The sequence below is a fragment of the Narcine bancroftii genome, chromosome 12 (genome assembly GCF_036971445.1).
Source record: "Narcine bancroftii isolate sNarBan1 chromosome 12, sNarBan1.hap1, whole genome shotgun sequence".
Classification (NCBI taxonomy): domain Eukaryota; kingdom Metazoa; phylum Chordata; class Chondrichthyes; order Torpediniformes; family Narcinidae; genus Narcine; species Narcine bancroftii.
The window spans coordinates 76,722,605-76,735,467 of NC_091480.1; the positions used below are offsets into that span (position 1 = coordinate 76,722,605).

The 12,863-nt window shown below is 43.9% G+C and overlaps 1 protein-coding gene across 1 annotated transcript in view; it reads left to right on the forward strand.

The window, feature by feature from the left end:
• LOC138746662 (plexin domain-containing protein 1-like) overlaps nucleotides 1-12,595 on the forward strand; it is a 182,259-nt gene extending 169,664 nt beyond the window's left edge. Inside the window, exon 13 of the mRNA XM_069904948.1 lies at nucleotides 10,107-12,595. Coding sequence (XP_069761049.1) covers nucleotides 10,107-10,226 — 120 coding nt within the window. The 3' untranslated portion in view covers nucleotides 10,227-12,595. The remainder of the gene's footprint in view (nucleotides 1-10,106) is intronic.
• The last annotated feature ends 268 nt before the right edge of the window (nucleotides 12,596-12,863 follow it).

Below are 12,863 nucleotides of genomic sequence, written 5' to 3' on the forward strand. Positions count from 1 at the left end.
TTCTCATTATATAATTTCCGATAGCAATTTTTTCTAAATTACTGCGAACTTCCACACTTCTTTCCATGTTAGGATCAACATTTAGATAAGAATCCTTGGCGGCTTCAACAAGTTCAAATGTTTTTTGAAAAATTTCCGGAAATTTTGCAGCCACATTTTAATCAGCGTTGGCAGCTTCCCCTGTAATTCTTATGATGTGTAACAATGTTCGATGTTTAAAGCGGTCAAACCAGCCTAAGCTTGCAGCAAAAGTTTCCTTATCCCCATGAAATTTATTTTCTTTAAGATCGAAAAGATGTTTAAACTTTGGTTTGAATGTTATTTTGTATTGATGAAGTCACCATTCCATTTCAGTCATTAATGGGCTTCTGTTGCGAGTAATCTTCGCTTAGAGAAACTGATGCAACTTTACCTTGTTCTTTCTATTCGTGCTTCTTACTCAACATGGTGTGCACCTTTGAATCATCGTAGCCCAGATCGTGTCCGATTTTCATGTTGCTAGCACCGCCTTCATGTGTTTAATAACTTCAAGGTTTTCTTCTTTTCTTTTACTATCGCTGTCAGATTCTTTTCCACATTTTCTTTTATCCATATTTAGTAGGAGTTTTCCTGCCATTGGCGCATATTTTATTTAGGGCCATTCACATGATCTCCTTGTAATTCGAGTTTTCCAGAAATTTCCAGAAAGATCTCACGGTTACTGAATAATTACATGCATAAAACAGGAAGTGGTCGCAGTTTTCCAAATCGCGGTAGCTGACTTTTGCGTTGATTGAAGTAGTGTATAGCGTATATCTTTATCTCCTATGGATGCTGCGAGTCTGGCTAAGCTCCTCCAGTAATTCTGGGAGTTAATTATTTTTTAAAATCCCAGTTAATCTCCATGATTTACACAGCAAAGGAAATGAAGAACATGCATTTCTTTATCTCTTTCAACAATCTCAGCACTTTGAAGCTAATTAAACATTCGTCATTGATTGAAACAAAATCTAAAATAATAAATGCTGGGAAAGCTCAGCTGGTCAGACAGTATCTTTGGAACGAGAAACCATCAACATTTTGGATCTGTTATTGAAAGTCGGAACTGTTCTGATGAAAGGTCACAGACTGGATGCTGCCCGACTTGCTGAGTTCTTTCCAGTATTTTCGATCATCAGCTAATTTAATCAGGTTCCACAGATAAATGTTTTACTGATACTAATCAAAGAAAACATTTTGGCCAGGATGTTGGTCATAGCTCCTTAATTCTTCTTCAAGGAATCATATTGGATTGTTTTGTCTGCTGAAAAGAACAGACAGGTACTTAGTGCAGCTCTCATTTTAGGAGGTGGCCTGTTTGACTCTCAATGTGAGCTATCGCGCAGTTAATGTGCAGAAGTCCCTGATTTGGGGATTGAACCCACAAATAACTGACTCAGGATCAAGAACCATTCATTAGAAAAACCAAGTGGCCAAGAGTTTGAATCAATGGAACTTCACAGTTCAGAGATGAAGAGTTTCATATTTCCTTTCAAAAGAGAAAGATTTTATTCAACTCATCAGGTCTGAAATTAGTCCAAACCCTCCCTAGAACCTCTTCCCTTCAACATGTCTGTGTTGATAAAGCCTTAATCATTTGAATTTTCACAAGTAAGCATTCAAAGCCTCTGATTTAGGACAGACTTTCTAAAATGGATTGAGTTTAAAAAAAAGATTTAAATTTTCCAATGATAAATAAGCAAGTGGCAATCTGGAACATTGGAAACATTCCACGAATGGCAATAGATGAGGATGGGAAGGAAAAATTAGTTCAGAAGTCCTGAAATTACCCCTGTGTCTTGATTTAACCAGAGGAGAAAGGACCGTGTTTTCTAATTATCCCAAAGTCTGAAGGAATTTTAAGAAGTTATGACTCCTTTAAGAAATATCATTTGTGACAAATAATTTCTATTGTTCACTTAGCTTGTTACTAAAATTCATCTGGGAGAGATTCTAGTTACAAACTGAATATGTGCGCAAGCACTTGGATAATTGTTCCATTGAGGAGGTTGTGTGAAGGCAACTACATCATCGCATCCAGTAAACACTTGGGACCAAAGACAAATTTCTACGATTAAGAATATCAAACGGAGAAGTAGCATTCGTTTTTAATTTAGAGGCTTTGCAGGATAAAGGTCAGTTGAAACATTGATGGAGCAGAATTTATAATGGCTTTTAAAACATAAGTGGATGCATTTTGAAAAAGAGAAATTTAAAGGACAGTGAATTGCTATGGTAGTTAGCCCCTCCAGAGTGCTGATGCAGATTCCAAACACTCCATCTATGCTCTAAATGTTATGCACCACCAAATGTAATTTTCAAATGCATTTATCATGCATTCAGTAGTTTTCAAAAAGATTGGCAGCATGTAACTTTTCTCTCAAGGCACAGTTTACAATTGTTCAAATTAGAAATCTATGTGTAGACTGCACCATGGGGAATCTTTGATATTAATTTTGAATTTTAATACATTTCCAATTGGGTCATAATTCTCTCATTATAGCATTTAGGTGCTAATGAAAAGAGACTGCAGATCAAATGATCATAATATTCAGACTCACAAATAAAATATCTGTTCAATTGGAGACATTATCTTCCGCCTTCGCTAATAAGATTTTAGACTTGATCTGGCCAACATTTCAAGCTGAATTAGGCACCATTTTTTGTCTTGGAACCAATGATTCCTACTGTCAACTGTGTCTTATTTAAGTTTACCTCTTCGCAGGATTCACAGAGTACGACGCAGGATCCTGTATTAAATTGATTCAAATCAATTTTACCAATGCCACATAAACATCCAAATTAAGGAATTCCCTACCTAATATTGCTGTGGGAGTACGCTAGATGACATTTACTGGGACCACTGTCTAAATAGAGCTCAAAGAATTGTAGAAGACTCTTACCATCCAGATCTCAGGGCTGGGGAATAACTTTTTCTCACAGGCTGTGAGACTGGTGAACAGTATCCTGTGTCTGCGAAAATCATCCCAAATATTTATATTTCTTTATTTTGATTATTTACGTGACCTTTATGCGCTGTGTGTTGTGTGTTTTCATGCGTGCACCATGGTCTGGAGAGATCGTCGGGTTTTACCATTTATGGACAATCAGATAATAATAAAATTGAACATGAATGTAAGCCAGAAAGGCTGTAGCACCAGGCCAAGGTGATTAGGATGATCATCAAATCCTCACCAAAGATGAACTAAACCAAAGGTGGACTCTAGTTAGATGTAACGAACATCCCAAGGTGGAAAATCATAGCTCATTTCTTTCACTGAATACATAGCTCTGAATTTCATTTCACTTCTGAAAATCATTGATTTCAATGGATCAAATTTTGGAAACAGTCTGTAACGCACACCTGGCAAGGTAAGTGTGCAATAAATGGAGGACCTTTGGATGAATTTCTACCCACCTCTGCTCATCGTACTTTTTTACAGAGACATTCCAAAGTGGGTTAAATAAGTTCAATTCAGTGTTTCCATCAACATTTATCTCTGCTCAGCAATCCTAACTCTTTCGCTACATCTTCAGACAATGATCCTGGTAGATCACCTCAATTTAGGGAGGGGGCGCCGTAGGGAGACTCCACTGGTCCTCTCTGCCACTTTATGGTCCTGTGGATCGACTTCTGTAGGGAGACTCCACTGATCCTCTCTGCCACTTCATGGTCCTGTGGATCGACTTCCGATCCATTTCTCTGCAGCAACTGTACCACATTGTGATGCAGCTGGCCAGGACCCCCTTGATAGAGCTCCTGTAGAAAGATGACATAATGGTGGCCAGTAGCCTTGTCCACTTCAGTCTTCTCAGGAAGAGGAGTCGCTGTTGCACCTTCCGGATAGGTGAGGAGAAGTTGTGTAACCAGGATGGGGCACTTCATAAGTGGATTCCAAGGAACTTGGTGCACTCTATTCTCTCCATTACCGAGTTATTAATGTGTAGTGGAGGGTGGTTGTCCCTGGTCCTCCTGAAGTCCACAATCCTTCATCTTGTCCATGTTGAGACTCAGGTTGTTATTCTCAACCATATCATGAGGTTTTCCACCTCTTCTCTGTAGTGTGAGTCATTGTTGTTGCTGCTGAGGCCGACGACTGCTGAGTCACCTGCAAACTTGATGACTCTGTTGGAAATGGATCTGGCATTGCAGTCGTGGGTCAGTCGTGCGAACAGGCCCAAGCTGAGCTCGCGGGACTGAGGGGCGCCAGTGTTCTGCTGCTGACTCAGGCAGACTTCCTCAATCCCTCCCTCTCCCACCTGTACTCTGCTCCTTCCCCTTCCCCACCCCTACCCCCTCACCTCTGTCTGATTTTCAGCATTGCTGAAGAAGGGCTCAGGCCAGAAACATCAACTGCCATTTGCTTTCAATGATGTCGTGTGACCTGCTGAGTTTCTCCTACAGTATTGTGTACTGCAAAATATGCAATCTGATAGAGGACCTCGGTCTCCTGGCAGCAGTTAGAGAAAAAGAGTTGGTGATGTTTTGGGCCAGAACTCTTCAGCAAGACTGCCCAGAATGTTGACAGTTTATTTTCAATTCACTGAGTTCCTCCAGTAAATTGTGCTTTGCTCCATATTCTAGCATTGTCAGTCTGCAGGCATCTGGAAAAAGTTGGGTGAAAGTTAATGGCTGTACAGAGGGCATGGATTTCAAGTGAGAGGGGAAAGATTTAAGAGGGATTCCTTTTTCATGCAGAAGGTGGTGGATATATGGAACAAGCTGCCAGAAGAAGTGGTAGAAACAGGTACAATTAAAAGGTTTAAAAGACATTTAGACAGGGTAGGAAAGGTTTTGAAGGATCTTTTTTTAAATTTAGACACACTGTCCCTTTCGCCTCACAAGCCCATGCCATCCAATTACACCCAATTAACCCACCACACCCCCGGTATGTTTCAAACGGTGGGAGGAATCCAGAGCCCCCTCCACTCAGACACGGGGAGAATGTACAAACTCCTTACATACAGCACCGGATTCGAACCCTGGTCACGGTCACTGGCGCTGTAACAGCACTGCGCTAACTGTGCCAGGATATGGCCTGATGGTAAGCAAATGGCCCTAGCTCAGGTAGGCAATGATCACCATGGACAAGTTAGCCTGTTTTCATGCTACAAAACTCTATAACAAAATAAAGAAGTTCTTTCTTGAAGCCCCTTTAAACCTCACCCCAGGTCCTCTAGTTCAGAAACTCCTGCTTATAGGGATTCCTTTCATAGAAGAGCCAATTCCAGGAGCCAAATAGCTTCTCCTGCTCCTATTTTCCTAGTTGTACATTTCTTGAGGACCACTGAATACACTAGGAACTTTTAATTTTCTTAGAAAATGCTTCTACAGTATTGTGTACTGCAAAATATGCAATCTGATAGAGGACCTCAGTCTTCTGGCAGCAGTTAGAGAAAAAGAGTTGGTGATGTTTTGGGCCAGAACTCTTCAGGTAATTACCTATTAAGGTAATTCAATAGTCAAAATTTCATTTTATTCAGTTGCCAGAGCTGGTGTAAGGTCAGCGCTGCCGCTGGTGCAGACCTGGGGAGAGCAGGGAGCAGAGACACAGAACTCCCCCACCGGGTCCAACCGCCCAGTCCAACTGCTGACGGCTCCATACAGGCTTTACCCAGCCTGTTAAAGGAGCCGACAGTGTTTTAAAATCCTGCAACCTCAGCGTGGCGCCTGGCTCAGCAGCAGCCAAGAGGGGTTGCAGACTCCACGGGAGCAGCGGACTGGTTCAGGGCACTAGTAACACTCCTAGTTGAGAAGGAGAAGCAGAGAAGATGACCCTAAGGACAGTGTCCACAGTGGTGGAGCAGCAAGGGTCTATGACGCTGATGGATACACAAAGCTGTTGGCGACTTAAGGACTCACAACAGCCAGCAAGCTGCTGGAGACTGGCTCATGAGAACCAGGTATCGGAACTGGAATTCGAGGGGGTGTTGACAGCAAGAATGGCTCCTGAAGGGCCCTGGGTGCTGAAGGCTTCCTCACCATGTCGGAAGTTTGGCTCTGGATCCAGAATGTCAAAGGTATGAACTGAACTCTTGTGTGGATGCAGAGGCTGGAGAGGACTCTGCTTTGACTTCCTCTGACTGTAAGGGGCACTGGGCAATGCTAATGGCAAATCTTTGTCTATTTTATGTCAGACTAAAGGCATTTCATTATTATATGACAATAAATAGAGTTTGATCTGAAAATAAATTACAACCAGGGGACAGAATAAGGTTAGACTTTAAGTGACAGTCTGCCCACTTCTGCCCATGGTGGGGCCCACAGAGACAGAATGTGTCAGTGACCAATGATGTGAGAGTGGAGCAAGGCAATCATTACCACATGATGAAATTTACCTGAACGAACCTCACCCTCATAAGCTAATGTTGCCTTTGCCCCAATCTCTCTACTGTGTCTTTACTGCCACACTTTGAAGGGTCATAGCCAGCTTCTAAAGTTAGGGGGAGCAAGAACATCAAAAAGGCGCCATGACACATACCAGATGGTGAGTCAGTGGTTGAATGGTGGGCCGCAATTACTTTTCGGTGGCGTCAGACTTGGGGGGTGGAGGCGCCACTTTTGAAAAATGCGTATAAAGAGAGCAGTCGCTCCCCTGCACTACCCCCCCCCTCCCCCACACCACTGACACTATGCATAGGTTGATTAGTTGGACTGCTCCGAAAACAAACTTTCTTACTGTACCTCAGTGGCCGTGACAATAAACTTGAACTTTACCAGTATCCTAACAAGAGTAGGCAACTCCAAATCATCTTTAACCACTGAAGGCAGTCTCTGTTTGTCTAAGCATCCAGCCTAATCCAGGTCCGACCACATAGTAGATGCATGTGGCCCACATTACAGCCGCTTGCCTCAATTGGTGTGGAAAACAAAAAGCTGAAAAATATTAATTGTTAGACTTAAACATTTCCACCGCCTCAGAGTGGAATCTCTTGGCTTTTGTTTCATGTACAGAAGTAAACTAAATAAACAGCCTCCTTGTCAGATGTTTCCAACCTTCATCTTCACTTACAATTCACTTTTTCCATTCTTTGTGAAATAGAATATTAAATCAACTATCATTTTTCTGATTAGTGGTTTGTCTTTATTAAAACCATATACATTTTCATAGCAAAGCAAGCCTGTTTCTGGTTATAGCCATTACTAACATTTCCAGTAGATTTGTATGTTTAATAATGTTGAGATAGGTGTACATTATATTTTAATGCAGGTCCTTGACAAACCTTTCTGTGGGATAATGTTGGGGGTTCTACTGCGGAAGTGGTCAGAGCACCAGCAATCAGGACTCGAGTTCGAATCCTGTGCTGTCTATAAAGAGTTTGTACATTCTCCCCGTGTCTCCATGGGGTTTCCCCGGGGCCACCGGTTTCCTCTCACCATTTGAAATGTACCAGGGGGTGTAGGATAATCGGGCGTAAATTAGACGACATGAACTCATGGGCCAAAATGGCCTGTTACCGTGCTGTATATTTAAATATTTTTTTTAAATTTTAAGTCACTAGCTCCTGATCTGTGACATCCAAGATTCCATTTATGGTCATCTGCAGAAAAATCTTGCCTTTGTTTGCCCTGTGAAGGCACGGAAAGAGGTGTTTCTGGTCCAGTATCACTATCAAGCAGAAGACAGTCCCTTCAGAGACATTGAGTGTCTGGGGATCCCGCCACCTCCTCTGATGCCACTGTCTCAGTCACCCTCCTCGGCCCTAGATCTGAACCCCAGATGTGGTTGAGAAGTGAGTGAAACACAAAAATCTGCAGACGCTGTGATTGTAGTAAAAAAACACACCAAAATGCTGGAGGAACTGAACCGGTCTTGCAGCATCCATAGGAGATAAAGATATATTGCCGAGATTTCATGCCTGAGCTCTTCTTCAAGGAATAATAAGCAAAAAAACCAGGAAATCTCAGAATAGAGATTAGGCACTTTTACACAACCACTGAACAGAAGAAAATTCCAGGAAAATTTCTGCTCCGATGGCGGTGTAAAAATGTCAGGACGGAATTTTTTATGCAAGTTCCATCCCATAATTTTTCCACTCATACCCCTATTCATTTTTACAGAGCAGCTGCAGTGTAAATTGACCTAATGAATATGACTTTCCCCCTCCGACAAACTCTGCAACATGAGAAGGCTGTAAAAGTGCCCCTGTGTAAGCAACCACATTGGGACACATCAGAGGTTTCTGTATAAAAATGCCCAGTTCTGCCTGGGGAAGGAGGCCAGACCAACAAAAGGTGTTAATTGGATATGATAATGGGAGAGGTGAGAATTGATGTTGTCTGTGTGAAAGGAGGCAGGGAAAAGAAAGAGTGAAAGAGTTGGGGGAAAGTGATAGGGAAAGAGGTTGGGGGAGGGGGGAGGTGATTAACGAAAACCAGATACGTCGATATTAATGCCATGCAGATGGGGGATGCCCATATAGAAGACGAGGTGTTGTTCCTCTAATTTTCAGGTGGTCTCAGTCTGACAGTACATGAGACCATGGACAAGCATGTCAGCAAGGGAATGGGATGGAGAATTGAAATGGGTGGCCACTGGGTGATCCACGCTATTGCGGCGGACAGAGCCAAAGTGCTCAACAAACCAATTTCCCAGTCTGTTCCCAGTCTCTCCAATGTAGAGGAGACCACAAAAGGAGCATCAGGCGCAGTAGATGACCCCTGTAGGTTCACAAGTGAAATGTTGCTTCTCTTGGAAAGACTGTTTAGGGCCAGACCAATGCTGAGGAAAGAGGTGTGAGTGCAAGAGGAGCATCTCCTGAGGTCAGTGGATGAGGGAGTCATGGAGGGAGCAGTCCCTGCAGAAGGCTGAGAGGGGATGAGAGGAAAATTACAGGGATACCTTGTATAGCATGGTTTTGAACAGCGCAGGTTTTGATATAAAGCGGTTGGTCCCTGTCCCGAGCAGTCGCCATCCTGAGTGGTCCCATCCTGGCCAGTCACCATCCCCGGCCATTACCATCCTGGCCAGTCACCATCCCCGGCCATTACCATCCTGGCCAGTCACCATCCCCGGCCATTACTATCCTGGACAGTCACCGTCCCGAGCTGTCTTTGTGTTATGTCGTTTTGAAACTTCAGGCAAGTGTCATTTCAAATCAAGTCGAAGGCAGGCGTCCGACAGTCTCCTGGCTCTGCGTCTCCACAGCCCCGAGACTGCCTTCACCCCCACCCACTCCTCACCTGACAGATTGGGCATGATGAGTGTAGCAGGCTGAGTTTGCCAGAGACAGGCAGGGGGAGATGGAACTTAAAAAAATGCAGACTTTTTTATAAAATAAACAATGTTCACTTAGTGCCAACAAAGATCTTTGTCATTTTTCAGTTTTATATATATTTTTAAATATTTTATGCACATGTTTGCATAAGAATTCTAGATAAAAATAAATAATTATGGGATTGGAACATATTACATTAAAGCACATTGTACCAAAGTTTTGAACAGTGTGGTTTTCCTTTAACACTGAACTTGTTTGGAACGTATTAACTGTGTTCTACAAGGTATGTGTTTAGTGGTTGTGGGATCACGTAGTAAGGGCTGGAAATGGCAGAGGAAGGTGTGTTGAATGAGGAGGCTGGTGGGGTGGTAGGAGAAGACAAGAGGAATCCTGTCCTTGTTGCACCTGGGGGTAGAGGGGGCCAGAGCAGATGTGCAGGTAATGGAGCCTATGCTGGTGAGGGCCAAGCTGATGATGGTAGAGTGAACGCCACATTGTTTGAAGAAGCCATCCATGCCCAAGGCCCTTTGGCCTGCCGAGCCCTGCGCTGATCCACTGCTGCAGACTCCTTCCCTGTCAGGTCCTCTCCTGGGCTTCTTCCTCTCAGCAGAGGAAGAGGTGTCTTCTCCCATTCCAGTGACCTGTATCAGTCTGCTGATTCCACGGAATCCGCAACCCTCGAGGACGAATGTGGATCCTCAATGTCGCAAAGGAGCCACAAAACTCCTAGGACCACAGTTCAAGGCCGTTAACTGTTTCTTTCTCCATTCCTACCATAGGGATGAACACCATGGAGGGTGGCTATTTCAGATGTACGTCATTTGCTGTGTCCTGTACCAGTAATGATTTCTATTTTGTTATTCACCCAGCGTCGCCCACACAGATGGCCAGCCATGAAATTCAGGAACAACACCGGACATCCGACCTACACAGAGGTGGATCCCATGGGTCATGATAAAGAAGGATTCCTGGAAGCGGAGCAGTGTTAAGACCATGCTGGGATGAACCAATTCAAGTGGAAAATGGTCATGGTCTTCCAAACCGTGATGCACAGAGCTGTACTCTCTCCATTTCTCAGCTACTGTCTGTGGAGGATTACCTTGCAAACTAGCCTCATGCAAATGATGGAATAGTACACCCAGTAACCCTGCTAACAGCCATTCATACCCATGTACAAATGATGAAGAATAAGTTACAGCAAATAAGTATATGTAGAATTATTTCTTGGTGAACCAATTATGTTCAGATTCATATATAGAGTAACTATATGTACAATATACCAGTGTATAGGTAGACCTTATACAATGGAGCACTTTCATCCACTTTGCTGGGGAAGTGGATGGAATTTTGATTTGGTTCGTATAATTTATATAATACAGACAATATGCACAATTTTTCATCCCCCAGAGATACAGGCTTTGATCTGTTCTCTTTGTCAGAGCCAATCAGCATTATATTTGAAATTCGTTTTCATTTTTCAGTAACTATATTTTGAAATAAAAGCATTTCCATCATCGGGGATGAGCACGGGAATTGTAACTATCTGTCTTGGGGAGGAACATGAGTTCCAGAGTCAATGCAGAGTGTGCGCATCCCTGATTTTATGGCAGGCGTTGTGCAAAGGAATCTCTATCCCTGTTTGTGCCCCACTTTCTCAAATCTCCCACCCTGTTAGAATTGTTGGTTGGCAACCAATCCTTGTTCGGTTTGCCTTCTGGCAATACTGCCGGCTCCAGATCACAACAGAGTCTTGGTCCCAACAAGAACCAAAGAGTTGAGTTCCAAAGAACCATCACCTTTGATAACATGGCAAGCGTGGAGTTAAGAAGCCCAAATAAATCTAAATCAATGGGAATCTTCTCAGCTGACTGGAGTCAGTTCTCGTCAGGTTATGGTGGCTGGAGGTCAATCCACTCAACACTGGCCCATCACTGCAGGAGTTCCTCAGGATGGTGTCCAGGGCCCACAGTGAGGTCAGAAGAGAAAATGCTTGCTGATAATCATGCAATGTTCAATCACCTTCACAATTCCTCTGTGGACAAAAGAGTCCATGTCTCCCTGCAGCAACATCCGGATAACGTTAAGGGCTAATGTCCCAAGTAGCCTCCACACCAAGGAAGTGCCAGAAAATGACATCCCATGATAATACTGTCCCTGAGTTAGCAACAGTGTCTTGCACCCACCCGGACTCCACCACACAAAGACTGAGTGTTCTGAGAAGATTGACACATCTCCTGACAGCCCAAAGCCCTCTGACATTCCACAAACCATGTATAAAGCATGATGGACTATTATCCACTTGCCTGGATAAATACAGCTTCGATATCAAGAAACCTGCCACCATTTTGGACAAAGCAACCCACTTGATTGGCACCACCCCCCCCCCCCCCCCGAACTTAAATATTCCTTCCCTGCACCACAACATTACGTTGACTGCATCCATAGCAATCGCTTACCTCGGCCACTTTGTCAGCACCTCTCAAGCCTCGAAATTTGGCCGCTTCCGGGAGAAGGAAACACCATACAATATTCTAAAGTTGGGGATCTCTTGCTAGTACTTCACCGTTGCTCACACTATATCCTGAAGCTCCCTGAACAGTGGCACTTTGGAGGCACCTTCAGTGGATGGACTGCAGCAGTTCAAGAAGTTTTCTTAAATTCAATTCAATTTTAATTTTCAGAGATACAGATTGGTAACTGGTCCTTCCAGCCGATGAGCCTGGACTGAGTAATTACACCCATGTGACCAATTAACCTAAAAACTCCGGTAGGTTTAAAAGGGTGGGAGGAAACTGGAGCATCCAGAGGAAACCCACGCAGACACGGGGAGAATGTATAAACTCCTTCCAGCCAGCGCGGGATTTAAACCCAGGTTGCTGGCGCTGCAATATCGTTGTAATACGCTAACTGTGCCGCCTCTGGGAAATTCTCAAGGGCAATTAAGGATGAACAACAGATGTATGTACTCATCCCAGAAAATTGAATCAGGAGGGCGGCAGGCACATGGCAGACTGGAGCTCCTGGTCTAAGTGGCTGCATTTGAATTTGAGTTCTATTTGATTCAGAGAATCTGCAACAATAAGGTGGTCACATCTGTGGCCAATTTGTGGCTCACCAATCTCACACATACATACCAACACACAATGCAAAGGATGAGAAGCTGGAGGGACTCAGAGAGTCAGGCAGCTTTCAAGGAAAGCGTTCGGCAGTGGGGAAGGTGGGGGGCATGGTTAGTGTCGGTGTTAATGCAATGCTATTAAAGTGCCAACAATTAGAGTTTGAATCCAGTGGGATCTGAAAGGAGTTTGTAATTTTTCCCCGTGACTGCATGGGTTTCTTGTGGGTGCTCCAGTTTCTTCCTGCCCTTCAAAGCATATGTGGTGGGGGGGGGGGGGGGGGGAGTGGGTTGTAAGGGGGTAATTGGGGTAATTGGACAGCACAGCCTTGTGGGCCAGAAGGGCCTGTTACTGTACTGTGTGTCTAAATTTATAACTTTACAAATGGGCAGTCAACATTTCAGGTCGGGACCCTTTCTCAAGACTGGATAGAACGACCAGACCTGGCACCCGAAATGCTGACTGCCGATTTCTCTCCATGGATGTTGCTTGACCTGCTGAGTCCCTCCA